Genomic DNA, 25,362 nt, shown 5'->3' on the forward strand with positions numbered 1-25,362 from the left:
GTCACCTGCAGAGTTGCCTTAAGGACCTGTGCACTAAAGTAAGTGAATGTATCAAAACCTCTTGGTGAAAGGAGCGCACTGTGTATTTTGGTGAGGAGACGATGTTTGTCAGTATTGTTTTCCATATGCAAAATATGTTAATTCATGCAGGATGGATGCAGATGTTAATGACATCTTCCGTTAAGCTGTGTTGCTGCACATTTTCAGGTGCAAAGTGGAACACACCCTCAAGTGTCTGAAATTCATGCTGTTCGAGGCCTATTTTCTGGACCCCCGCTGGGTATAAAGAGGATGCATGTGGAACAAATGGTCAGTGAACCAACAGTGTCCCTCCTCACTCTACTCTACTCTACTAAGATCCTATATTAACAGAAGCAAACTTCTAGGACAAAATTCTGGTCATTTGTTTTCATGTTAAGTGCAAAAGCCATAGGGACTCTGGACAGCTGTAGAACATCACATCACTTTCTCTGTCCCGTCTTCCAACCAGAGACACATCTGCCCCCTGCTCTTCCTAACGCCTCGCCTCCCGGGTTTCCTGATCGGCAGCCGGCTCAGCAGCCACGCCCTGGAGCTGCTCCATCTGGACCGCGCCCTCAGCAGACTGGGTCCCCATCAGCTCAATGACTCCGAACTCAGACAGGTCAGTGACTCGGTACACGACTCGACCAATTTCATAGCCGCAGGACAAACCTGATTCATATCAGGCATCGTCTCTGTTCCTTGGCCAAGTAGTAAGCTGTGTGATTAATAACCGATTATCACTAAATTTGATTTTACACTCCTTAGGCTTGTTATATCAGAGGTCTCAACTCTGATAGTCTTGGCGTTAACCAGTGCCGTGAGTGGTTGTCCCAGTGGCTTCAGGTGTCCTCCTCATTGAAAGGTATCTTGAATTTGATTCATTTGTCTTCCTCCTTAACATAACTACTCTACACTGACTACACTGATAACACGCCTGTTTTGTCTCATACCTGCTGTTTTTATACCTCCTTTTATTTTTTTTTTTGCAGAATCAGAGGTGTCTCTGCTTTTGCACAGCATGGTATTGCTCTCCGCCAACTACCCCAAAGGTCCCAACCGCCACTGACAGGAAGCCTGCAGCGTTCTGCCACTTCCATTCACTGCCCCCCCCCCCCCCCCCCCCCCCTCTGCTGCGCTGAGTAACATAACTTCCTGAGAGTTGTCAACATCCCCTTTCTACCAAGAGAAAAACATTTTAAAGCCGCGCTGGGCAAGATATTTATGTAAAAATACACCCATCTTATCAGCCTAAAACTCCTGCAGTAGGGAAGAGCGTCTCATCCCCTCTAATTGTGGTGCCATAGATTTGCCTAATTTAAATTCTGACGTTGGGTATGGACACATAGTGGAAAATCTTCTCCACCGACATTAAGTGATTCATGGAAATGCAACAATACCAAGAAATCGGTTAACGTGACGTCAGTAAACTGCACACTCAATTCCTCCCTTCCTGTGGGTGAAGAAGTGACCATACCCAACACCAGAATCTAGTGCTAGACCTCAGTACGGAGGACTTGCATTGATTATGTGATGCACTGGACTATATTTATTGGTGATGCTGAGGGAATTCCATAGGCACCTGTTATATCTCAAGCTAGTCACTACTTTAAGGCACAGACTTGTGATCTGTTTATTTCTAAGCTAACACCTCATTACACAGACAAACGGGGAATATAAAATAGACTATTGTTTAAACAAGAGCTCAACAGCGCTTTCATGGTCTGTGAATGTTTACCTTGTGGAGTGATAAATATGAAAATTAGTTTGGCCCGAGACATTCCAATCTAAAAATACAGATGAGATGGCTTTTATTTGGGCTTTCTGTTCAACGTTGTTCAAGTCAAACATGACTATTTTGTTACATATTTTCTCATGCCTTTGTACCTCACTTAATGACTCCTGTCCTTCAAGCTCCTCACTAATGGTACTATGGATCTTAAGCAAAAATTGGAGATTGTACACATGCAAAAGGGGAACTTTGAGGAAAACTATCTCAAAGGAAGGACACGATTCTGAAAAGGAACAATCATCAAAAATCAATTGACCGGATAAGAACACCTTTTTAAGAAATGTTGATGGATGCTTAATATTGATAAAAAAAAGCCCAATGATTAGGCTACTAAATTACAAAGACATTCAAGCTTGCCTGTGTGTTCAAAAGCTGAACTTACTGGTGTAGATGAACATTATAGTAATTACTCTCAAAACTCTTTTGGGTGCGGCACAATTACAAGCCCTCTGAAGTACTGTGGACTGTCTGAAAAGAGTTGTGATGGCACTTTATTGGTTCAACTCTATTGTTTACTTGAAGTGTTTTGTTTTGTTTTTTGCTCTGGGGCTTAACATATAGTCCGTTTCTATTGGGCGGAACACACTTCTGCACTGTTCTTTGCCTACTTACAGGTAACGGTACAAAGAGGAACTGCACATCCCTTGTGCTGGTGGTCTGGGGTAGTAAATTATGAAATGGGAAATGTCATTTGTTTCCTGTGCCTTTCTCAAGGACTGGTACAATCCATTTGAAATATGAAGAATTGCAAATAAGTTGTATTCATATTCTGTATATGAAACTTTTTTTTTAAGACAAGTGTATTATTTTCTCAACAACTTTGGAATGTTGTGTTGCTGTGCCAATACTATGTACATTGTAAAGGAACTGCGTGTCTCTGAAATAAATAACTTTATGGTGCTTTTTTTTCCCCCCTGCTCATATTTACAGTTAAGGCAAATCTGGATGTAATTTAAAGAGTCTTTAATAAAAATAGAAACTGGGAACCAGCAAGACAAAAAAAAATCAGCATCAAAACAGATCCAAAGTCTATAACAGCATAAGCTAAGAAAAAGATGTTAGAATTCCTCACAACCAACAAGAAAACACATCACTGACAAAAAGTGGATGTTGATCTCTCCTATAGCTAAATCCATCGTTCTGCAGTCCTAAATACATATATCTAGGTAGTGATGTTGTTGGCTTATGACATTTTTTTTTTATAATCAATACAAAGAAAAATATATTGTTCTGTGAAATATGAGATGTAAATATTAAAAGTTTCTAAATGAAGCTCCCAATCAACATGACCTGAACAGCCAACTCCGACTCAGGTGTGAGAGGGATCACATGACTTCGTAGCCACTGCGAATGCCTCTCATCAGCATGCAGGCAAACACAATGCCCATTATCTGGAATGAAAACAAATGCACACAAAAAGCAATCAACATCAGTATTGTGTATTTGTTCTGAACTGTGAAGTACTTCACTCTGTCTTGTGGGATGTGTGTCGAATGTGCTTGTGTTTATTGATCATTCGTACCTGCAGGAAAGCAATGACGAGAGCTGCGACTATAATCCACTGAACATTCTTCTTCAGTAATGCCTCCAGAGCATTCTGACAGCCCTAAATCACAAACAGAAAAAGTTAGTTTCAACCTGCGCATTGCACTGGTTTAGTTGTCTTTTTATGAGATGTATCACTTAAAGCTAAAACATTTACTTCTTGTTAACAAAATATCTTGTTCATAGATTTCCTTTACAACGCAAACCATCAACCACTGAGAGTTTACCTCCTGGTGCACTTTGCTGGCATCTGTCATGGCCCTGACTCCACAGTCTGTAGTGACATTCACACAGCAGGAGTCCGGCACAGAGATCCCATCGGACTTGAAGTCTTTCCAGTCAGAGGTACCGTTCACACCACAGCATTTCAACTGTAAGGCAAATGGAAAGAGACACAAAACACTTGAAGCATGTAATCCCAGTAAATATAGAGGTGACGGCTGTAAGGTTTGCCAATAGGTATATGACCAATAATGTATGGATACAGCTTATGTCAATAGAGGGTGCAAAGATAAACATTATGTCATGCTATACCTACCGACCAACAGGATGCAGCAATGTTATGTGAAGGTGTAGTCAAACTAAGCAAATAATAAGAGAAGTTACACTATACTTACATCCTCCTGCAGTTTATCCACAGCCTTCATGAATTCATCCGTGCCATTGTTGTACTTGGAAATCATGTCACTGAGACTGTCCTGGACAATAACTGTGAGCTAGATGGAAGAAGACATGGAAAAACACGGAAAACAAATTAAGTCATGCCGGCTGGTTGCTGGTCTGCTGGTTGTTATATGCATATAATAAGCATGCATAAGAAATTTTATACTCACTTTGCCTCTGAAGATGTATCCAGCAATGGCTGCTCCAATCTCAACGATGATAACCAGGGAGAGAAGGATAGAAAACTGCAAGGAAACAGGAAATGAAATGCATTTAAATACATTATATTACATTTAAATACATCACTTTACATTAAGACATACAACTGATTTAACCTTTTTGTGTTTTGCGGCTAAACAGCTACCATGTTATATGAATTACCGTGGTGATCATGCAGTAGTTCTCCTTCCAGGCACCACAGCAGCCAAAGAAGGCAATGAAGAAGATCACGACACCCACTCCAATGATGACAAGCGGAACCGATGAGGCCGATGCATCGTGGATCATGAAGGTGCTGTGGACAGCCATCTGAACCAGGATTCCCACGATAATCAGTGCGAGGCCACATATCTGCAGGAAAGGGAGGGTGTTAGTTTATGGTGCAATTCATGCCTTCACTAAAAAGACAACTCATGTTCTTTTCATGCAATATTCAAATATTTGGCCTGAGTGTACAGAGGAAACGGTGTGGAAACTGTGTGATTATTTGGTCCCTGATAACACCCATAGGATGCATCAGCAAATTTTAGCAACCACTACTGCTAAACAGATGAAAATCATAGGGGAAATTGCAACCATTTTCCAACTGTTTACAATTCAGAGGAAAAATCATCTTTGTTAAGCATAAAACAAAGTGCTGGAGTTATTTTATGTTGATTTAAGATGATAAGAACATCAGTGATATTCATGTGTCACTTTTCTGGGTGGGGAGAGACAGAACAGTCTTTTTAGGTAGGATCCTTTAAGGTAGAGTGGCCAGTCCCCTTTTTAGCATTTTCTATTGTTTATTAAGACAGTAGGAAGGCAGAGAGGGAGACAGAGCGGGGGAGACACATCAAGAACCAAAATTGTACAACAGATAACAGAACATAATTGCATTATAATGTTATGCATTTAGCATCAAATGAGGGTCATGTCATCATAATATCCACATATTTTGGTAAAATAAATATACCTAAGGATTAGGGCTGCAATTAACAATTATTTTCATTGTTGATTAATCTGTAGATTATTTTCTTAATTAATCGATTAGTTGTTTGGTCTATAAAATGTCAGAAAATGGTGAAAAATGTGAATCAGTGTTTCCCGAAGCCCAAGATGACAATCAATTGTCTTGTTTTGTCCACAACCCAAAGATATTAAGTTTACTGTCATAGAGGAGTAAAGAAACCAGAAAATATTCACATTTAAGAAGCGTGAATCAGAGAATTTTGGTAAAAATTACTCAAACTGATTAATCGATTATCAAAATAATAGTTGGCGATTAATTTAATAGTTGACAACTAATCGATTAATCAATTAATCGTTGCAGCTCTATTAAGGATATCATGGAAGATGCTGTGAAAGGTCTGTCTTGAATCTACAGTATATTCTATATTCACTCCAAGCCAATTCACAACAACAGCCCTAAAAATATATGTTTTTCCTTAACATCCCAGCCATAGAATAGCAGTAAGCCGAAGCTGCTGTAAACAAATGAGCAAATGCCCCAGGAACAACAGTTTACCAACCTAACTGGTCTTACTACTCTTACATCCCTTATGTTCAATGGAGACTCACTTATCAAGATAGAGCACACAGTAGCACAAGCACTAGATGCACTGTTGAAATACCATGGAAATACTTTTGAAATAAAAAACAACTTCTGCTTCCTGAATAGTCACACTTGAAACAAGAAGCAAGAGTCTGAAGTATAATTAGTAACACTCTTCTAACCATAGTGAATCATGGGTTTATTGCCAAATCCTAAAAATCATATCCTAAAAAATTCATAGAAAGGCATTAGAGGACAGCAAACTTATTGTGTTATTTTGAAAACATAAGGAAACACTTTCCATCAGTGGAAACATTTGTTTTTTTCTTCCAGCAGTTTCACCACTTGCAGCCTAGAAAAAGGAAGTCTGAAGGAGTCAAACGGTACTCGTACCATCAGATGACCCATTAGCCGCCCTTGTACTTTATCCAACTCAGGACCTTTCCTTGTAGGTAACACCAATGTAAATATTTGAGCTAGAGTCTAATAGGTGGCTAGTGGTTGATGTAGGAAAACATTAAAGGCATAAGCAGGATAGCAAACAGAGCAAAGAGGATCACATAAATCTTTGAACAGAACAGAATAGAATAGAATAGAATAGAACAGAACAGAACAGAACAGAACAGAACAGAATAGAATAGAATAGAATAGAATAGAATAGAACAGAACAGAACAGAACAGAACAGAACAGAACAGAACAGAAACAGAACCAGAACAGAATAGAATATACAACCAGGTTGTGGTTGTAATTTTTTCTTCGGCTTCACCTCAAAATCATTGTAAACTAGCAAGTATTTTTTTCATTCTCCATTTCCTCCTCTGTGGGATGATTACTTGGATTTCACTCAAAGTTCACTGTACAGGCACCAATCTTTCCGGCTTTAATTGGCATTGTATCAGTGAAGGAAGAAGAAAAAACAAAACAAAACAAAGAGCGTTGATCTGGACAAGTCACATGATATCGTTACACTTTGAAATCTGGTCACAAGATTCACATTCCATCATCACCACCTCTCCCTCTTTCTCTCGCTCTCTCGTGTACACACACAGACACACACAGTCACACACACACACAGTGAAATTTAAACCCCCAAAACACTGCAAACAAGTTACATCCAGGAAATGTAAAGGTCATGTAATTTGACAGAGATGTGTGACTCTCTACCATGTTTTAATGTGTTACTTTTACTTTTACTACCTGGATATAAAAAAAAACCTGTGAGCAGTCTAAAACAGGAAGTTCTTATCTGTGAAAGGAGAGGGATGCATGTGGTGTGTGTGCGTGTGCTTATCAGCTGACATGATTACATATGGTAACCTACAGTTGGATTAAAAGAACACAATTCATTTTCAAAGTCACACGGTTGGCATAAAGGAGAAATGTCCCTGACAGCGGTGGATAGCCTATATTTCAGACTATCAAAAAGATAAGCTTATTTGTCTTGAACTCTCCACCATGAACACAAACAGAAAAGAGTAACTCATTAACTTATTATTTTTATGATAACATGCTTTTGCATATATTTGTTCGCACCTTGGCTGCTAAAATGACTTCACTTTCTCATTTTAGCCAACACAAAATGACCTCACCTCACCTCACATTAATAATCTGGTGAAGTAATATCCATATCTGTCATTCCATTGCCTTTTCACATAGAAATCTCAAATTAGGCTAAGTGTTATGCAGCTACTCACCCAGAAAATGAAGTTGAAGAAGAAAAGCAGAAACTTGACACATTTCATTCCCCCTTCTACACCCATGGTTGATGAAGATCGATGTCCTGGATCAGAAATAACCAAGCACAGTGTTTCATTTCAGGATGAACTACACCAGTTATTATTATTACACCAGTTGTAATATGGGCAGCATTTTCAGAAGAAAACTGATTTCAGCATGTGAAAGTCGCGCCTTATAAAAGGCCTCATGCCCCATCGCACTGCCTTGAGAAGTCAGCATCTGTGACAATCTGCACATTTTATTTTCCATTACGTAATTCCGTCATTGAGCAAACAAATATGCCGTTGGTTTACTTAATTTATCGTCCCTACGATCTCTCTTTATATCACTGCTAACTTGAGGGATTAGATAAAGTCATAAAAACCGTTGTCAGAATTTAGGGGACCAGTAACCTGCTGTGAATACTAAATGGGCCTATAAAAACGGGCAGGGTTACTCTCCAAATGAAATGATCACATAAGACCATGTCAAAATGTGTTAAAATCTGGGCCTATTCAACAGGTCAAATGCGCCATTAAGCTATGATCAAATGCGTTGTTTTGGTGAAGGAGAAGGTCCAACACTGCCGGACCGTTAATCACAACCAGGAACAATGCGAGCTTTGTCTCAGGCTAAATTAGATCAACGAGGTCGCTTTCTGTTATTAAATTTGTCACAGATTGACAACTAAGTTAGCCTAAGAAAAACACAACCAGTTACGCCATTTCAACTCAAACCGTTTCCTCAACTGTCTGAAATCCTAAAAATCATCTTTGTTGATATCATTTGTATGTGAAGAAATATAACTAACGTTAGCTAGCTCCAAATACATTCCGTCTCCACAAGGTTAATTAAAAGGTTAGATGTTTTAGCTATTTCTTGAGGCATACCTTTTTGAAGAAAACTCTTATAACTCCTGCTTTACGGGGCGAAGACGAAGACTGTTGAAATTTCAGAACAACTTCACAGTTAGTAGTACCTCCCTCTGCTCCTCTTCTTCCTCCTCCTGCTCAACTTGATGCTAGTTATGAGCGGATGACCAAGCTCAAAAAAACTTCACATCAGTCATGCTGCCTTCAAGGTCTCCTCGGTGACTCATACTTCCCAGTAGTGTCTCTTTTCCGAGGAACGTAGCTATGAGTAGTGATGGGAATTACGGCTCTTTTAAGGGAGCCGGATCTTGTGCTCCGCTCCTTTCCGTTATTTTTTTTAAAAAAAATTTAGGGGGCGGGGGTTACTAGGTTTATCTGCGAAATAATCACTAGGATAATGATAGGGTAAGATTTGGATCAGATTCAAACTTAGACATCCCACCAATATAATTGAATTTCGCATGTGTGGACTAGGTTTAGCACCACTAAATTAGGCTACTCGTATTGCCAGACCTAATGTCAATGATCTGCATTGTAAACATTACACAAGGTGACGCCATATCCCTCTGCTTTGTCAGTGAATTTACTACTTTGACTTTACCCTCTGTATGAAATGTGTTATGAAAAATAAAGTTGCCTTGCCTTGAATGCAATTCATGCAACACATAATATTAGAAAACTTCTATTGGCACTATAAAAAAACAAGTATCTAATGCATTTTTGTGCAAAACAGATTTTAGTTCAAATCAGATAGATACTCTGGCACGTCAGGTTAAGTGGATTTAGGGCAGGCAGTGAAGTTTGGGCACAACGATAAAAAGAACGGCTCTCATCTACGACTCGGTTCCCTTCGTTCGTGCCAAAGAGCCGTTGAAAAGAATCGGATCGTTCGCGAATGTAACATCACTAAGAGGAGCCGAAGCAGAAGTTAACCAAGACCGCCCGCTGGTTTACTAGCAGCTAGGATTTCCCATAGACACATCTTTTATCAAGTAACAATGCAGTAAATTGTGTCGAAATTCATTTTTGCGGCACCAACACTTACATAAGCGATTGAGAGACAAACACATTTTTGTAACTTTTGAGGGAAAAGGCTTGGGTACAATACCATGTGCTTATAAGTGCAGTTACAGAACTACATTTCTCATGAAATGGCCTCTCTTCACCATAAGGAATACCAAAATTATTGCTCCCTTTTTCTAGTGGTTGAGTATACACTAGTCAAACACCATATATTTGGCGGCCCATGGTGCTAATTGCCCCATGCAGCTTTAAACAAAGAGTAAAAATCAATAGGCTATTACCATCAATTACTGACATAGCTTAACGTCACAGCCCTAAACGTCACACCTCAGCAATATGGGCATAGAAAACTCCCACTTTCCCACCCATATTTCGGCTTTGTTGGGTTGTTCACATGCGCTCACTTGTAATTGCGATATTTCCAACAGCACTTGAAGGCAGCATAAAGCCTTGACCATATGACTCAAAAGTGTCACTCCCAATTCCCAAACAGACTTCTCCAATCTCTTACAACAGAACATTTTTCAATGAGCATGCAAATTCCATCAAATTCCCATGGATAATAAATGACATCACATCAATTGTTTCAGTAGCTGGCTTTTACTACAAGAAAACAATTTCCGCAAATATTTCCTCTTTCATACTCTGAGTCACTTCCCTCTGACCTTTTTTTGAGGAAGCATATAACCCATTTGGCAATATTTTCGAAAAATTCAAATGACCCTCTGACTACTCAGTTTCATATCTATATGCTACTACTGGAAATGTATTTGTCAATATTTCAAAAGCAAAGATGCTTTAAAAACATAGCTATTATAGCTCTATAACATAGCTATAAGCTGAGGTTTCAAGATAAATCATGATTTTAATTCTACAATGTGCTTTACTGTCATGCCAGCAATCATTTTGCAAAAGCACTGTGTGCACTTGTGGTCGTGGTTATGGTCATGGTGACAGTCACAAGTGTCTGTGAATGTTATAGATGTAAACATTCAATACTCAAAGCTCACACTGTCTTGTGTTTTATGGTGTGAACAATTCTGACATAGTTACAGACTCAATGATCGTCTGAGACTGAAAGACTGAAAGTGTATATGATAAGAATTTTCTGTTTCTAATATCTAGGTTATAAGCAGTGCGTTTCCCTCCCTGTGCATTTTCATTATAGATGATGTGGCCTGTGATATCAGAGGAGCTATACCTCTGACTCACATTACGGCTGCTGAGGGAGGAAGTGGATAAAATCATTGGCATCCATTGGTCTCATTGTAATCCGTAATATTAACATTCAACATGCATATCAAAAAACAAACGGCCACATCACTTAGCAGACCACGGGCCGCTGATAACATCGGGTTGACCCAGTTTATTGGTGAATTTGGCTTTGCAATCCAAACCATGTACAGGTCATGCAGGAACTGTGGCTGGCCCTCATAGAAGTAAGGGTATAAGATTTCCATTATCCTAGTTTGGTCAGCGGTGGAGGAGATGTTGTGGTGAGTGTAGCCTTGGCTGCTGAGTATACTTTGCCTCCTCCATTTTATAATATAGGCCCATGTATTTGGAAGAAAGACCCAGTTAAGGAGGTGGATAGGTTACTTTGTATGCCTGTATAATCTAAATAGTAGCTTACCTTTGACTACATTACTGGTACAAACTTTTCCTCAGATGTTTAAAAGATTTTACCTTCTGTAAGCAGGCAGAAAGGCCTTTTCATGTAGTTCAACCTATGGCCGGAGTAAGTATGTAGGCCTGTGTGTCAGGGGACTGTTTGAAAGGGAGGAAATGAGGTGAGAGTGCTATTTTGATGAAATAAGCCATTGTCCATGTCATTCAGACTGCATGAGAATGAGTCAATAAGTGGGTGTGTGACACTTAAGACTCTTCAGACTTTTATTTCAATCACAGCAGGTTTGGTCATCAAACTGCAGTGTATCACCTTCTGGATTTTTTTTTGTTTGAGCTCCACCCTCTACAGCATGGCTGCAAAATTTAGGGTCTGCAGACCAAATATGGAGACCCACAGAATTAATTTTGGCCCTCCGAATTGGATCCAAAGAATAACAAGATATTCCATCTATTTGTGTTTGGTCTATTTTGATGCAACATAATTATATTTTGAGTGATTTTGAAATAACTTGCTTATTAAGACGTAAGAGCTGGAACAAAGCTATAAGCTGCAACAAACAAACTTGATGCCTACTTGTTACATTTCTCAATAATCAATAATCAAACAGTGTCCAATCACATTTCATGCACCATCCTGCCATTTTTGGACCCATGTCAAAAAGCTTCTACACTTCATTGAAGAGTACTGAACGCTAGGGGCGCTACCAAGTAAGTATTTTAAAACATTTGACAACCTTTTAGTGATATTGAACGTACACCGACGGTGACGGCATCCCATGTGGTTTCGTGATTGGCTGGATAGTCTGCAACTCAACTCAGCAGACGAGGGAGGAAAGGCGGGACGAAACGTTAGGGGCGGGATCAGGTGCTATCATCATGGCGGGATGCATGAAAACGATAAGCGGCTTCATTGCCGAAAGTACAAAATTAACGGTTTCGCTGGTATTGCTTTTTTGTTTACTTCAACCCTCATGCCAAGCCACGGGTAAGATGCAACGTCATGCTGCAATAACGAAGATATGAGTTTATATGAGACGTATTTTAAACAAGTCAGTTACAGTATCATTAGGCTAACTCACGTTAGCTAATAATGTTGTTTGGCTCAGCTTAGATATTCGCTGCAGTGAAACTCAGCTGTTTTGAATATGGAGATAAGTAATGTTAACATAGTCGTAGTACTGCTTTCTGTGTCCTCATAACCCAGATAACCTACGCTTTCTTTCTTTGTATGAGACATAATTTATCAAGGTTGTCTTTAGAAATTATTTAACCGCTGCGAGTAACTTATGTTATGGCCAGAGCAACGTGTGCATTAAGTTGTAAAGTGAAAGGACCCCAGTGTGGCCCGAGGTGCTTTCTAACAGTATGTCTCAGGTCAGTTATGCTAACAGTTTGGCTCCTAGTTACTAGCATAATAGCAAAATAGCTGCAGTAAATGCCATTTCCTCTGACACTGGTCCTCAGTCGGTTCACTTCTCCAGTAAATAGACAGCCTCTACAGTATTGCGTGATATTACAGTCTTGATACCAGATGCATGTCCATGTTTCGGCTGTCACACCCAGGTTCCAAGCAAGTCATCAATCTGCAGGACGGGAAGGACTATGCAGAGTCAGGGTCCAAACACTTCTGCTACATCAACTCTGTTGTGCCTGGCTGGAGGCAAACCTGGACACGAATTCAGGTAGATCCGTGGTTCCTGTCCAGAAACCCACAGCAGGGGTCTTTCTGGGGGTTACAGGGGTCCCCAACCAAATGAGGAATAGTTCAATTGTATCAGCACAATGAGAGAATGTTTAAGGACTATTGTTTTCATCACAGGTTTCTGTCTCTTTACTGCTGTTATCTCTATTGAATCTAACAAAAACATTTTTCCTAGACTGTGTTTCTTGGGCCAAATCTTATCAAATGTGGGTCTGTGGTCTAAAATTTTGGAGCCTTTGAGTTGAATCTTTCAGGGAATATGCCATCAGTAGTTTTTTGTCCAGTATGTCCAATGACACTTTATTCCAACACTGCCATATAGCCAAACTCAGTTGTTTTTAACACTATATTATATTAAACTCTGTTGTGAAATATGGTTCAGGTCAATAATGATCAAGGATTTTTGATAGGTCAGAGTGTGGAGTTCAAAACAGCTCAAGGTGGAAATTGCAGAAGATGAGGAGAGGCTGCAGGAGCTGGAGCGCTTCAGTTTCTGGAGCCTGATCCAGGGTTTCATACGTGAGCGGTACAATGAAACCACTGTCAGCATCGGCCTATTCACCAAGAAGACGTGCTTCAAGATCGACCCCGCTGACGACAAAACTCAGTACACTGTGAAGCCCAGTCGCAGTAAGTAGAGAAAAACACCAAAGAAAACAAACATGTTTTTTGTGTCAGATATTCCATATCTAACACTGTGATGTCTATTTTTCCTTCCAGAGTTTGATATCTACCTGTTTATGGTATTCCTCAGTGGAGTGTTGTTGTTTGTCTTTGCAGACTCGCTCAGCAGGTAATTTATTCTAATGTTCAAAGTTTCCCTGTATTATGATTTAATGGGACAATGCTGTTATTGACTGTTTATTTTTCCCTGGCAAAAAGGAGTCAACTGTTCTACTACTCTGCTGGCATGAGCACAGGCATGATTGCCTCTCTCATCATCCTCATTTTCATTCTGGCACGCTTTCTGCCAAAGGTAAGAACAGGAGACTTCCGCTCATTTCCCAACAGCTAGTGTCCCTACATATTATAACGTATAACATAGGTTCAATCACCTTGATCTCATATTTAATCTTTCTATGCTATATGTGTCCTCTTCCCGCAGAAAAGCCCTTTCTATGTGTTGTTAATTGGTGGCTGGTCGTTCTCCGTTTACGCCATCCAGCTTGTCTTCAGGAACCTGCAGATGATTATGAGGGAACACTGGCACCTGGCTTTAGGTACAGACTCTTAATGAACACAACATACACACAGCTAGTGACTTGGAGTTAGACATAAGAGACCAAACCAAGACTTTATTCAGGATCTGTTCACTGCTCCTGGCTTGGTTAGTAAATGGCTTATTTGCCTTCCAGTGAGCCTATAATTACAGAAAAACATATGGGTTCACTCACAATGTGCATCTAAAAGTGGGAGTATTTGTTGTGTTCTTTTATCTTTCTATTTTACTTGATTTGATTATTTTAATGCAATGCATTTTGCTTGTTCTTTCATATGAATTTTATCTTTTTATCTGTCTTTTATCCACCTTCTATTGATGTAAAGCACTTTGAGCTGCATGTTGTGTATGAAAGGTGCTATAAAGGTTATAAAGATTATTATTATAATTATATATTATACTATTATTATAATTGTGCTGTGTTTTGCACCTCCAGACAAGTGCCTGGAGGTGTCTGTGTGGCGAAGTTTAACAACTTAAAATGTTGTTAAACTTCGCCACACAGGTCAGTAATCTCTTGACCACAACCCCAAGACACACAACAGGAGCATCCTTTCTTTCTATTTTTAATACATGTACATAGCCAATTATGCATGCTTGAATCTACAATACACAATGTGTCTATGAAGCTGTCTTTATGTACCCAGCCAGCACACATGGGAAACCATTACACCAGGTGCGCCCGAACATGAAAGGCCAAAATATGATAAAAAGATGGATGTTGGGCTGCAGGCCAGAAAAATGTGATTGGATTAGAAATTGAACCTCTTCGGTCTGGTTAATATGATTTGTAAGAATCAAGTTATCACAAATCACTCCACAAATGTACCAACATGGCATCAAACAGATCAAATAGAATATCATCAGTCTGGAACTTTTACGAGGGCTGAAAGTAATTTTGCCCCACAAATGCAGCAGTGGGCTTTACTTTGAGTAGCTTTGTACAAGATTATTTTGTTGTTTTTTTTAAAAATGTACATATTTTTTCTATGTGTTTCGCAGGTTATGTAGCAGTGGTGGGCTTCGTCAGTTTTGCTGTGTGTTACCGTCACGGTCCTCTGGTGGAAGAGAGGAGCATCAACATCCTGTCATGGACACTGCAGCTGTTTGGCCTGCTGCTGATTTATTCAGGGATTCAGATCCAGCAAGTGGCATTCGCCATCATCCTGGCAGCTTTCTTTTCCAAGAATTTGGAGTACCCAGTTTCCCTGGCACTTACTGCGTGGCGGTAAGTGTTTAAACCACTATCAGTAGATGTAGTACAGTGCTTTATTAAAGTGAAAATCCACCCTAAAACAGTTCATGTGGTATTCCTATTATCTTGGGCAGTATCTGTGTACATGAACAAGACTCTCCCAAAACTAGAAACAAGAAAGTTAAGACTCTAGTCTGTGATGCCACAACACTATTTGGTAATCTCAGATAAAATCTAAAACTCTACAAAACCAGCCTCCATTTCATTCTTAATGAAACATATTGCACATTTTGTAGAAGAGTTAAGCAAGAAGAAAAATAGCTTGAACTGCTGAAACTCATAGCGGTAATATTTTAAAGTCTGTGTAGTGGTATATTCTCCCTTTAGTGCCTGTGGTCTTATGCAATTTTTACAATACAGACTTAATTGAGCTATTGGTCTGTTGTGCAGGAAGATCAGACGATCTGTTCGCTGGAAGCCAGAGCCTCGTCGACTGCTGACTGAGGAGGAGTATCAGAAGCAGGCGGAGGAGGAGACGCGGCGAGCCCTGGAGGAGCTGCGGAAGTACTGTGCCAGCCCCGAGTTCAGCCCGTGGAAGGCCGTGTCCAGGCTTCAGTCCCCAAAAAGGTGCTAATCTATCAGAATAACCTGAGTTCATTCATGTAATTAAAGTGTAACACTGATGTGATTTGGATTTTGCCTCATTGCCAGCAGCGGTTCACAATAGTATAAAGGCACTGGTGATTTACATGTACAGTTACATTTAGGGCTGGGCAGTAATTCAGTCTTTCAATAGGTTCATATTGTAATGATATTGAGTTATTGTGATACACAATTCTGTCGTCTAAGTTAATGATAAAAGCAAATGCAAAATAAAATCTCACAAAATTCACTCTGGAGCAAATTAAGGAATTGTATTTGAAAATTAGTTTTTATCATACATCATATTGTCATGCAATTCAATGCTATGAACATCATTTGGATTATTTAACGTGATTTTGCATATATTGGCAGATATAATTATACATCAGTACTGAATTAATTTAATTAATTTACAATTATCGTGATATTGACTTTGTCCATATTTACCAGCCTTACTTACAACTAGACTTGTTATGTGTTGCTCCCACGCTCCTGTCTCCAGTTATATTTCTGATGGCATCAAAAACAATGCGGCCCTGTACAGAAAGTACATAATCACATCGAAATGCCAAAGCCGGATTTGAACCACTAGAGGGATCAACAATATGAATGTGTACAAAATAAGTTGTATATGCACACTAACGTCATGCTCATAAACGGTTGGTATCTTTTATTATAGCATGGCCAAATGTCGAGAACAATGGTTGTAGTGTACAGTTAAATATCAGGACATGGTTGTACATCACTAGATGGAGCTGTTCTGCATTTTGAAGTGTTGTTTAAAACTTGTTGCTGATACTGTTGCTGTGATCCACAGGTTTGCAGATTTCGTGGAGGGTTCACCCCACTTGATGCCAAACGAGGTGTCTGTCCACGCTCAGGAATATGGTTTTGGAGGATCCTTCTTTGAGGACGAATTTTTTGCCACCGACGAAGAAGACGAAGACGACATGAAGCCCGACGCGTACGGAGAGTGAGACATTCTGCAGTGGTGGAGATGTGCAAAAACGGACAGGACAGTTATCGTCTTGCAGAAAGGTGGTTGGAGAACGACGCTCCGTGGCTTCTGTCCAGCCGCCCAGACTGACATTGAGTGATTACTGTGGGGGCTGAGAAAACTTTGATCGTCACTTCATCAGTCGTGGGAGCCGCCGTGTGTTTTTAGCGTTCCACAATAACATTGTGTGACAGTCGCAGGCAGAATGGTCAGATTTGTTTGGCACTCTACGCAGCAATGTAATGTAGTTTTCAGAAATGTGCACTAAAGCCAGACTTCTGATCAGTTGTTTTTTGGTATCAGATGCTTCTGGCAGAACTCTGAGGCTACAAATATGGTTTTTAGCTTGAGATGCAGCTGTGACTGTGTGGAGGTGCGGGGAATTGAACTATTACTGTATGATGTTTCCTGGTAGTTTGTGTTTGAATGAGATGTTACAGCTTGGTACTTCTGTCTGAAGTCATAGCCCGGTAAAGTTTTTACATCTTAGTTTTCAAGATATTCTGTTTACAATCTTTGGGCTCAAAAGAACTTTTTAATTTACACCGAACTGCAATAAAAACATTCAAATTACACGTACATCATTGTAGTCACTTTTCTCACCTGAACTGGAGCATCAGAGATTATATCAGTGTGACAAAGGCTGGGAGAAACCAACTTGTGGAGAGAAAGTTTGGTAATGTTCAGTATTCCACTGATTAGTTTTAATTGTCCAAAATAATTTGAATAAAAATATTCAATTTAAATTCTATGACATGCATGAATAATATCATCTTTGTTTAAAGTTGATTGGGACTATAGGGAAGTAAAGTATTAATTTTATGTCCAGATGTTTTTTGCTGCAAAAGAGTTTACCTTTGGAACGATGAGTGAATTGGCCTTTCTTCATGCCTTTTCTAGTATTTGCAAAGAATAATTGAAGATATTTTGTCTTTCACTGTTGCTAGTTGCATCTAGTCATTAGCACACTGTATGCATGAACAAGTGGATTAGGTAGGAAGTAGGTTATATGCAGTATGTGAAGCTGTTGAACTTCCACTTTACAAACAGCAGAGGGCTGAATCGTATCACAGTTTGAGCACCAGGGTTGAGGTCAATTCATGAATGAACTCAATCCAATGGAGGAATTGGATTTGGACTAACCCTAACCTACAGGAAACATAATTGGAACTGAATTGGAATTTCAGGAAGGTGAATTTAAGTCAGTCAACTTCTGTGAAATTCCATGTTTTTTTTCTAACCACATCTGAGATTACACATAGTGTTATATATCATCAACACTGAATGTCATTAAATGTTAATGGTACCTTTCAGGTGACATTTAATGCAGAACATGTAATCATAATACATACATCATGCTTGAATGTATTTGATTTGTTGGAACTGTCTTGATTCATAATGTTTGATTATGTTTAGCAAGTCAAGACAAACTCTATTATAAGTGGAATTTCATGGAATTCAATTCTGTTTCTTGTCATTCCAATTCCAGGAACTTACCATGCTTTCTCAATTTAATTCATGAATGGCCCCAACCCTGGTGAGCACAGCACTTCTGCTTGATTTTGAATGCCCCAGTAAATTGTCTGAGTGTGGGTATTTGGGAAATGTCACTGTGGAAGCCAGCCTGATAAATGATGCCTTTTGTTTTCCCTGTCTGCCTCAGTCAATTACATAGAATCCTAAGTGAAAGTGCACTTTACTTTGAAAAGTACTGGCCCAATGAGTGATTTTTCTTGGTTTTCCTGCCTTTTGGCCCACTGTTATGTCCTTAAATTCCTGTAAATGAGGTTAGATTCTATGAAATGTCAGGGAGTTAACTGTCTGTGACAGACTAGAATTTTTTGACCTTTCTCATATCTGCAGTCCACACCCTTCCATTGAGACATTATCACTGAACATCTCACTATAGACGAGACGGTCAGTTTATGCTTCAAAAGTTGAAATCAATAGTAACTAATGCCTAGCATACCCTTCGACTGTATGTGCCACACTCAAACTGACAATCCTGTACAACGAAACGTGTTCACACAGTCTTTGCTCTTATGTATGTACATATACATACAGTATATAGTGCTGGGTTCACGTGATTAAGGTCAACTGAATTCACAGAAATGCGTGAAAAGTGGAAGCAGAACTGGGGAAAACTATATGTGGATGACTTAATTTCCCACTCAAGATAGATATCGTTCAATTATCTTAAATCAGGTGGCTTTCAATATAGGCGTTTGGTTTGTATTCACCCTTTTTCCCTACTCTCATCTCTCTCTAGTTTCGGTTAAGTCATATCTGATGTCTTGGGGACATTCTGACATTTAGCCTACCTGTCCCCCCCTTCCCACCACTGGCCTCTCGACATTAATCTTATTGTTTTATCTAGGCAGTATTTGAGGGCAGGAAACACTCTGAAACAGTGCTGCAAATGTTTTCACTCCATACATGGTGGAGGCGAGCCCCTATTCATTACACGGCAGGTTTCAAACAGCTGACACAACTGGGATTATTTGCATGTGCTTCCCAGGTACACGGATTGGCATGTTTAACAGCATAGTCAAATTGACATGTTGCTGCATTTCCTATGTACTACTTCCCCCAGACACGTCACCAGCAGGGACACCTCACTGCAATGCAAACATGAGCAGAACACATGCGGAAGGGGGGAATCCCTTGGATCTATGAGCATATCACAAAACATTGCGATGACCCCCCATAGAGGCTTCATGTAAAGTGCCTGGAGTTCCCCACAGCTCACAGACTGGCCCACATTTTATCAGTTAATTCGTACAAACCTCCACTGAAAGGATTTCTCCGTCTTTCACTTACTAAATAAAGATGACCACAGATAACCAGGCATTCACACCGTATCTCTTACATAACTCAATTTATCATGGAAAAAACATATCTCAACTGTAAAATCTAATTATATACCACATTATTTTGTGTAGTAAGGCAATTGGGGGATTGCAATATTTATTGTAGGCACATGAATGCACACTGCATGTAAATCTTCAGCAGGTTTGACAGGAAACACCAAAATTGGGAGATAAATATGACAGAAAATGGAAACTTGCAAGCATCACATAGAACATGATAATGCTTCATCTGCTGAGCAGCCAGCACCGCCACAATGAACACAATGAACTCATGTCATGGCACAAACCACAAACTCACATTTTTAAAGACTCACAGCAAGTTCAGCTTGGATCAGAAAAGCTGAGACAGAGGGTGATGCTATTTTCAAATTGCAGTTTTGTCGATCTGAAAGTAATCCATGAAATGAATCCCATTTTAAAGAAGTACTTTGCTCTTTCTAGAAAACAACATTTACAGTCTCATTTGAGAGAGAGAGAGAGAGAGAGAGAGAGAGAGAGAGAGAGAGTCAGTTAAGAGTCTGACCACTTGCAAACGTACATCAGGAATGTCAGTAAAGAAAAAGGAAGTAAAACAGTTCAGAACCTTCATAAACACATATCAGAGCAGCAGTGCATTCTGGGGTTTTTTTCTCTCAGGCCACAAGAGGCAGCATGAACTGTGCAATCTTCATATATTCCTCCATCACACAGTCTGTACAGTTAAGACACATTGAATCGCCTCTCCTCTCCTCTCCTCGACCCACTAGACCTAAGATGTGCAGTTCATTGAAACAGAATGCTAAAATCCAGTGTTGCTTTACATCCAGTGTTCGGCTGTGTCAGTATTTGTTGATCCCAAATATCCGTACTCCATGGAACTGAGGCAACTTTGGGAGGAGGACGCTAAGGAGGGAGCTTGTGTTGATTAGGAAATGAGTGGGATCATATTTTGTGTAGAAACTGGCAAGAATATACCTGGAGAGGGAGAGGGAAACGGTGGAGATTTAGCAACAGTACTGTCTAGGATTGGCATTTGTAACGTAGCTTCAAAATCAAAATGCACAGAAGAAACACAGAGCCTCATCAATATAAAGACAAAAGCGGAAGCACCGTATGGAGGGAATAGGAGACAGAATTGGTCTTGCCCTGTCTGCCTGTGTTTCTCACATCAAGTAATACAGAGCAAATGCTCACTGTAAGATTTTAATTTGCAGCATTTTTTGGCCGGCGTGATACAGTTTTAGGATTGTGTCAGTTGATGTGGTAAGTCTCTGATTTTACTGGTGACTTTAAGTATTAGGACAGAAGATCTAAATGAATAAATGAAAGTCGTGTTAAGTTAATATTTAGTCATGAAACCCTCAAATGTTTCATGTTTGTGTTCTATCTGGATCATCTACAATACAGACTTTAATTTGAAAGGGCTCAGGATGGATTTTTTTATTTGCAATGAACTGCAATAAAAACATTCAAACTGCATGCACGTCACTGAAGCTATCACATTATATTATTCATGACCAAACCAGCTGTAGGGCGGTTCCTACACTCAAGTGCTGTGGTAAAGCATTGGAATTATGTGCGTGTCCTAAGACAGCACAACATGCTACTCCTCCCTTCATCCTTACGTAAGCCTTCAGTGTGCCAATTGTCTGAACAAATTTCCTCATAGAGTAAAACATAACTCTGTGGATTAAATGACTCTCTTTATCTAGAGACATGATGACAGGAAGATATGCATGGTGAGGGATTTGCAAGAACTGCTACATGGCCTAGTGTCTGGACAACGGGTCAATCATATTATCATCTATGCATTTCACTCAGTAGTCCAATACTGCAAGGTACAATCAATCCCACAGCAAAAATCACAAGAGGCTGCATAAAGAGACTGGTAGAGGATATCAAAGAAGGGATTACGAATCTGTTGGTGGTGGCGAATCACAAACTTGAAAGTAGTTGCATGCATTTGCTCAATTATGTAAGTTGTCACTTATGCTCACGTGTATTTGGGATACGACCTGGCTTAGGCCTTGGGCTGAAATTATGCAAAAACAGTTTAAAAAAAGAGGCCTGAAGTTAATCAACAGCCTGAACTGTAGATGAGTCTACATCAAAAAAAGACCCACTATAGCCCACAGTCCTGACCCTGCAGAATAGTCTTCACTGTAAGCTGCAAACATACTTACAGAACGATGGGTGAGATGGTGAGGAACTTGCGAGAAGCTGTGAATTGGATGCCGTAGTCCATCTGTTCCCAGTGTGTGAGCAGACGAGCTTTACCTTGGTCTGGCGTCTCAAAAGGAGTTCCCTTTACTGTGTGTAGGAACAAGTACATCACCTGTGGAGGACCAACCACATACAGCAACCATTAGCCACAGGAGACAGGAGAAATGCCATCTAATTTGTCTGTGTAATAATACTGTAATTTGTGGAATAATATTGTAAATACGCAATGCATTTCTATCATTTCCTTAAGGGACTCAGCAGTCTAATGATCCTAAATAGTTCTGTTTTTCTTTTGTGAGAAGGCAGTGGGAAGGAAATGGTGCTCTACCAAACTCTTATTCAGCGCTACAGCTGGGGTTTGTACAACACTTCTACTGACCAGGTTGTGGATGACATTAGTGAGGGTCCAGACAAGAGGCACAGTGAAGAAGGGAATGCTGAGCAGGACGATGTGCAGCACAACGGTCAGCAGCAGGTAGGTGAGCCATATCCCTCTGCTGTTCATCACCCGTGTGTTGGGGTTCACCTCGCTGTGAGCTACGCCCACATTCATCTGGAGGGAAAACAGAAATAAACCTTAACATTTGGGGATGCTGAAATACGAGCCACTTGTCGTTTGAAAATGCTCGCATAGGCTTTTAACCCCATGTGACAGTAGGCATGCAACCTCTTTGAGAAGATATTAGCAGGCATCTTAAGTCTGCTGCACCAATATCCCACTCTCCAGGAAAAGACAAAATCTCCCCATGTTTTCACTGGAGTTTCTGAGGTTCATAGGCATGAAGGGGAAATCACTTAGTCATTTGATTCATCCACTGGCATGCATATAGTATTGTGATCAACATATTGCATTATGTCATGATGTCTAAAACAATTCAGCAACAAGGAAAGATAACTCTGCAATCACCTTAAAGTTTCATAATGTGTTGCCATTACCACACAATACTATGATAGTAGTAATAGGCAAAAATTAGAGGCAATGGAGCATTTATTTCAATTGTGGTGGCAATTGTCAGCAATTCCACTCAGGTGTCTAGAGTCAACTTGGGATATCTGCACTGGGGTAACAAAGATGATCCCTCCGTTAATGTGAAGAAGCAAAGAGCCGCTCACACTTCCAGACAGCATTCAATCAGGGCAAAAACTCTACACTGCACTATGAACAGGGGCAGGTGTAGGTAGTAAAGGTCTTGTATTGCCATGTTTCGCACCAATCAGAGCCACGGGAATGTGCATTTCACAGTAGTAGAACCAGAGATAAAATTAAAGTCTCTGGTACGAACACCCAACGCGTTTCCCTTTTTAATCAACAACTCTGGGGCAATGACGCCGCCCGACTGAATCACTCTGGGTCACAAAACATGCGCTACCTCTTACAAGTCAGCATACGACATCACTACGCTGCAACATTCACTGTTGGCGTAAGAGCAAATGGGAATAATGCAGTAACTTTAATATTAAAAAAGTGAAATGTGAACATATTCTATGAAGATTTTCGTGTAGTCGTTCGTCGTTAAAGTGCCTAAACTTGTCAACTTCGGTTTACAAGCGATTCGTGTTACGCTCACAAGCTAACGTTTAAGTTGCTACCCGCAGGTTGACATGCTAGCTATCTATTTCATTTCAATCGTGATGTAACGTTAGCAGACCTAAGTTCCTACGGAGAAGGTTACTTCCATTGAAACATGCGAATCGGTGGTCGTAGGTTGGTCCCTACAGCGATTCATACTTAATAAACTTTCCATTTCACCGCAGAAAACTTTACCTTCCTGTGTTGTAGCAGCTCACCAGGAAATTCCTTGTTTTTTAACCACGCCTTCGTTAGGTTTGGGTTGGTTCCTCTCGACTACATCTGAGATCTCTGTCAAGTAGTAGATTTCCATGGTCAAACCCCACAGTCTCCTGCTGTCATATCTTCTTCTGCAAAAAAGGGCTTCCCCCCCACCCCCCCGCCTCACGCCCATACGCACACGGATCATTTTGCATGTTTGGATTGTAATTTTCCCATTGAGCTCTGTAGGGAAATGAATAGGAAGTAGAGCTATCGTGACCAGTGATGTAGTGATAGATTAAATTGTGAGTAAACTATGATCATCCTAAAACAAACAACCACCAATATAAACCAAAATCAATTACATTTTCAGAAAAGTGTTAATTTATGCCCCCCCCCCCCTCTTGAATGACTCTTCATAAGTATCTTCTTATACATCAGTTGATACTTACTATGATGTACTATAAATTAACATCACAAAGATTTTTGTCAGTGTCTAAAGTTAAACTTAACTGCCACATCCTTGATCTTGATGGCACACAATGGTTAAAAAATGGTTTATGATGACCTAACACTGCCTTAGTGTATTTTTATATGCACAGTTAAATCATCTGAACCTGAAATGCAAAAGAACTGAAGAGAGAATCTGACAATAACACATCCAGTGATGTTTACAGATTGCAGAGTGCACATTAAAAACACTTTGATATATTAAGTGACTTTATTGAGTATAGTTTTGTGTATCAGAAAATCTGCATTGAAAAGGGGGGTGATCATGTACAAGTTCTTCAACTGTTCACCCAGTGTGGCTGAAAATACCCTCATATTAAAACAATCTGCACTTGAACATCACAGTTATGTGATTTCATATCCAAAATAATAACAGTATGGATCCAAAACAGCGTGTTGCTGTCCAGATACTTATGGTGGAGCTCAATAGTAGCCTACAAAAAGATGCTGTGTGCTTGAATGGCGTTTAAGCAAATTCATCTCCAAGTACAACAGACAAGTTTTCTCTGGTGTAATTGGCTGATTGGCTGATGTAAACAATGAAATCTAATGGTCCCCATGCACTCCATAGGAGGACCTCCAAGAATTAAAGAAATATAAGCATCTGTTGCAGATTGAACTGTGCTTCTTAGATTGCTGCGACTAAAGGGCCATGAAATGATTATTAGGCTATATTGCATGAAAAAGTAAAGTAGTCGCGTTAAAAGCACCAAGTTCCTCTTTACTCTTGAATATCAAAGCAGTGGTTACTGTGGGGCGAGAGCCGTGTGAAGGCCAGAATTTGGATGGGGCAGTTCACTAATATGAATACATGGGATGAGGGAGAAAACCCACAAATGTGTTTATTGACGGTTCAATGGATGGTATCCAAGTAGTAGGAGTGAGTTTATTTGTAGAGAAAGCATTAATGTGAAGTTTGTTTGCAGACTTGCTTTCATGTAATTTTTCCATTAATCCTGTGTTATTTCTTATGCTTTCTTTTACCTGATTTAATCTATTATCCTAATATTAGTGTTTTCTCTTGCTTGTGCTTCTTATTTCATCTCATAATGTATTATACTTTTTCTTGTTACTATATCTTCCTGTAAAGGACTTTGTAAACTCTGCTTTTAGATACATGCTATATAAATAAAGTTATGATAGTGATTATGTCAAATGATCTGCACCTGAAAAGGTTATCAAAATTAACCAATCCACACTTCAAAATGAAATACATCTAAATGCAAGATATAGGTCAAC

The 25,362-nt window shown here is 39.8% G+C and overlaps 4 protein-coding genes across 5 annotated transcripts; 2 read left to right on the forward strand and 2 right to left on the reverse strand.

Annotated features, from left to right (window-relative positions):
* Window positions 1-208: 208 nt before the first annotated feature.
* LOC139666566 (LETM1 domain-containing protein 1-like) lies at window positions 209-1,123 on the forward strand. Its single transcript, XM_071545835.1, has 4 exons — window positions 209-309; window positions 491-643; window positions 790-886; window positions 1,014-1,123. The coding sequence occupies exons 1-4, from the start codon at window positions 292-294 to the stop codon at window positions 1,088-1,090; spliced, it is 345 nt and encodes a 114-aa protein (XP_071401936.1). The 5' UTR covers window positions 209-291; the 3' UTR covers window positions 1,091-1,123.
* A 1,636-nt stretch (window positions 1,124-2,759) lies between these two features.
* On the reverse strand, window positions 2,760-8,538 carry LOC139666567 (CD63 antigen-like). The gene is made up of 8 exons (XM_071545837.1): window positions 8,382-8,538; window positions 7,470-7,555; window positions 4,403-4,591; window positions 4,192-4,266; window positions 3,976-4,074; window positions 3,586-3,729; window positions 3,336-3,419; window positions 2,760-3,204 (listed from the first exon to the last, which is right to left on the reverse strand). Exons 2-8 carry the CDS (start codon window positions 7,533-7,535, stop codon window positions 3,139-3,141), a joined length of 723 nt encoding a protein of 240 aa, XP_071401938.1. The 5' UTR covers window positions 7,536-7,555; window positions 8,382-8,538; the 3' UTR covers window positions 2,760-3,138.
* Window positions 8,539-11,879: 3,341 nt separating this feature from the next.
* nemp1 (nuclear envelope integral membrane protein 1) lies at window positions 11,880-17,318 on the forward strand. Its single transcript, XM_071545888.1, has 9 exons — window positions 11,880-12,000; window positions 12,579-12,697; window positions 13,128-13,347; window positions 13,438-13,510; window positions 13,600-13,693; window positions 13,823-13,937; window positions 14,939-15,164; window positions 15,582-15,758; window positions 16,591-17,318. Exons 1-9 carry the CDS (start codon window positions 11,892-11,894, stop codon window positions 16,748-16,750), a joined length of 1,293 nt encoding a protein of 430 aa, XP_071401989.1. The 5' UTR covers window positions 11,880-11,891; the 3' UTR covers window positions 16,751-17,318.
* Window positions 17,319-19,675: 2,357 nt separating this feature from the next.
* Window positions 19,676-23,743, reverse strand: ormdl2 (ORMDL sphingolipid biosynthesis regulator 2). 2 transcript variants are annotated; one of them, XM_071545860.1, is made up of 4 exons: window positions 23,608-23,743; window positions 22,222-22,395; window positions 21,803-21,954; window positions 19,676-20,594 (listed from the first exon to the last, which is right to left on the reverse strand). In XM_071545860.1, exons 2-4 carry the CDS (start codon window positions 22,393-22,395, stop codon window positions 20,459-20,461), a joined length of 462 nt encoding a protein of 153 aa, XP_071401961.1. In that variant the 5' UTR covers window positions 23,608-23,743; the 3' UTR covers window positions 19,676-20,458. The 2 variants fall into 2 exon arrangements, with proteins under 2 accessions (XP_071401961.1, XP_071401962.1); XM_071545861.1 differs by lacking the exon at window positions 23,608-23,743 and adding an exon at window positions 23,492-23,511.
* Between the last annotated feature and the right edge of the window lie 1,619 nt (window positions 23,744-25,362).

This window comes from Centroberyx affinis, unplaced genomic scaffold (assembly GCF_046629955.1).
Source record: "Centroberyx affinis isolate AG114_WGS23_722 - 3 ecotype Tasmania unplaced genomic scaffold, CSIRO-AGI_Caff_v1 ptg005062l_1, whole genome shotgun sequence".
Lineage (NCBI taxonomy): Eukaryota > Metazoa > Chordata > Actinopteri > Beryciformes > Berycidae > Centroberyx > Centroberyx affinis.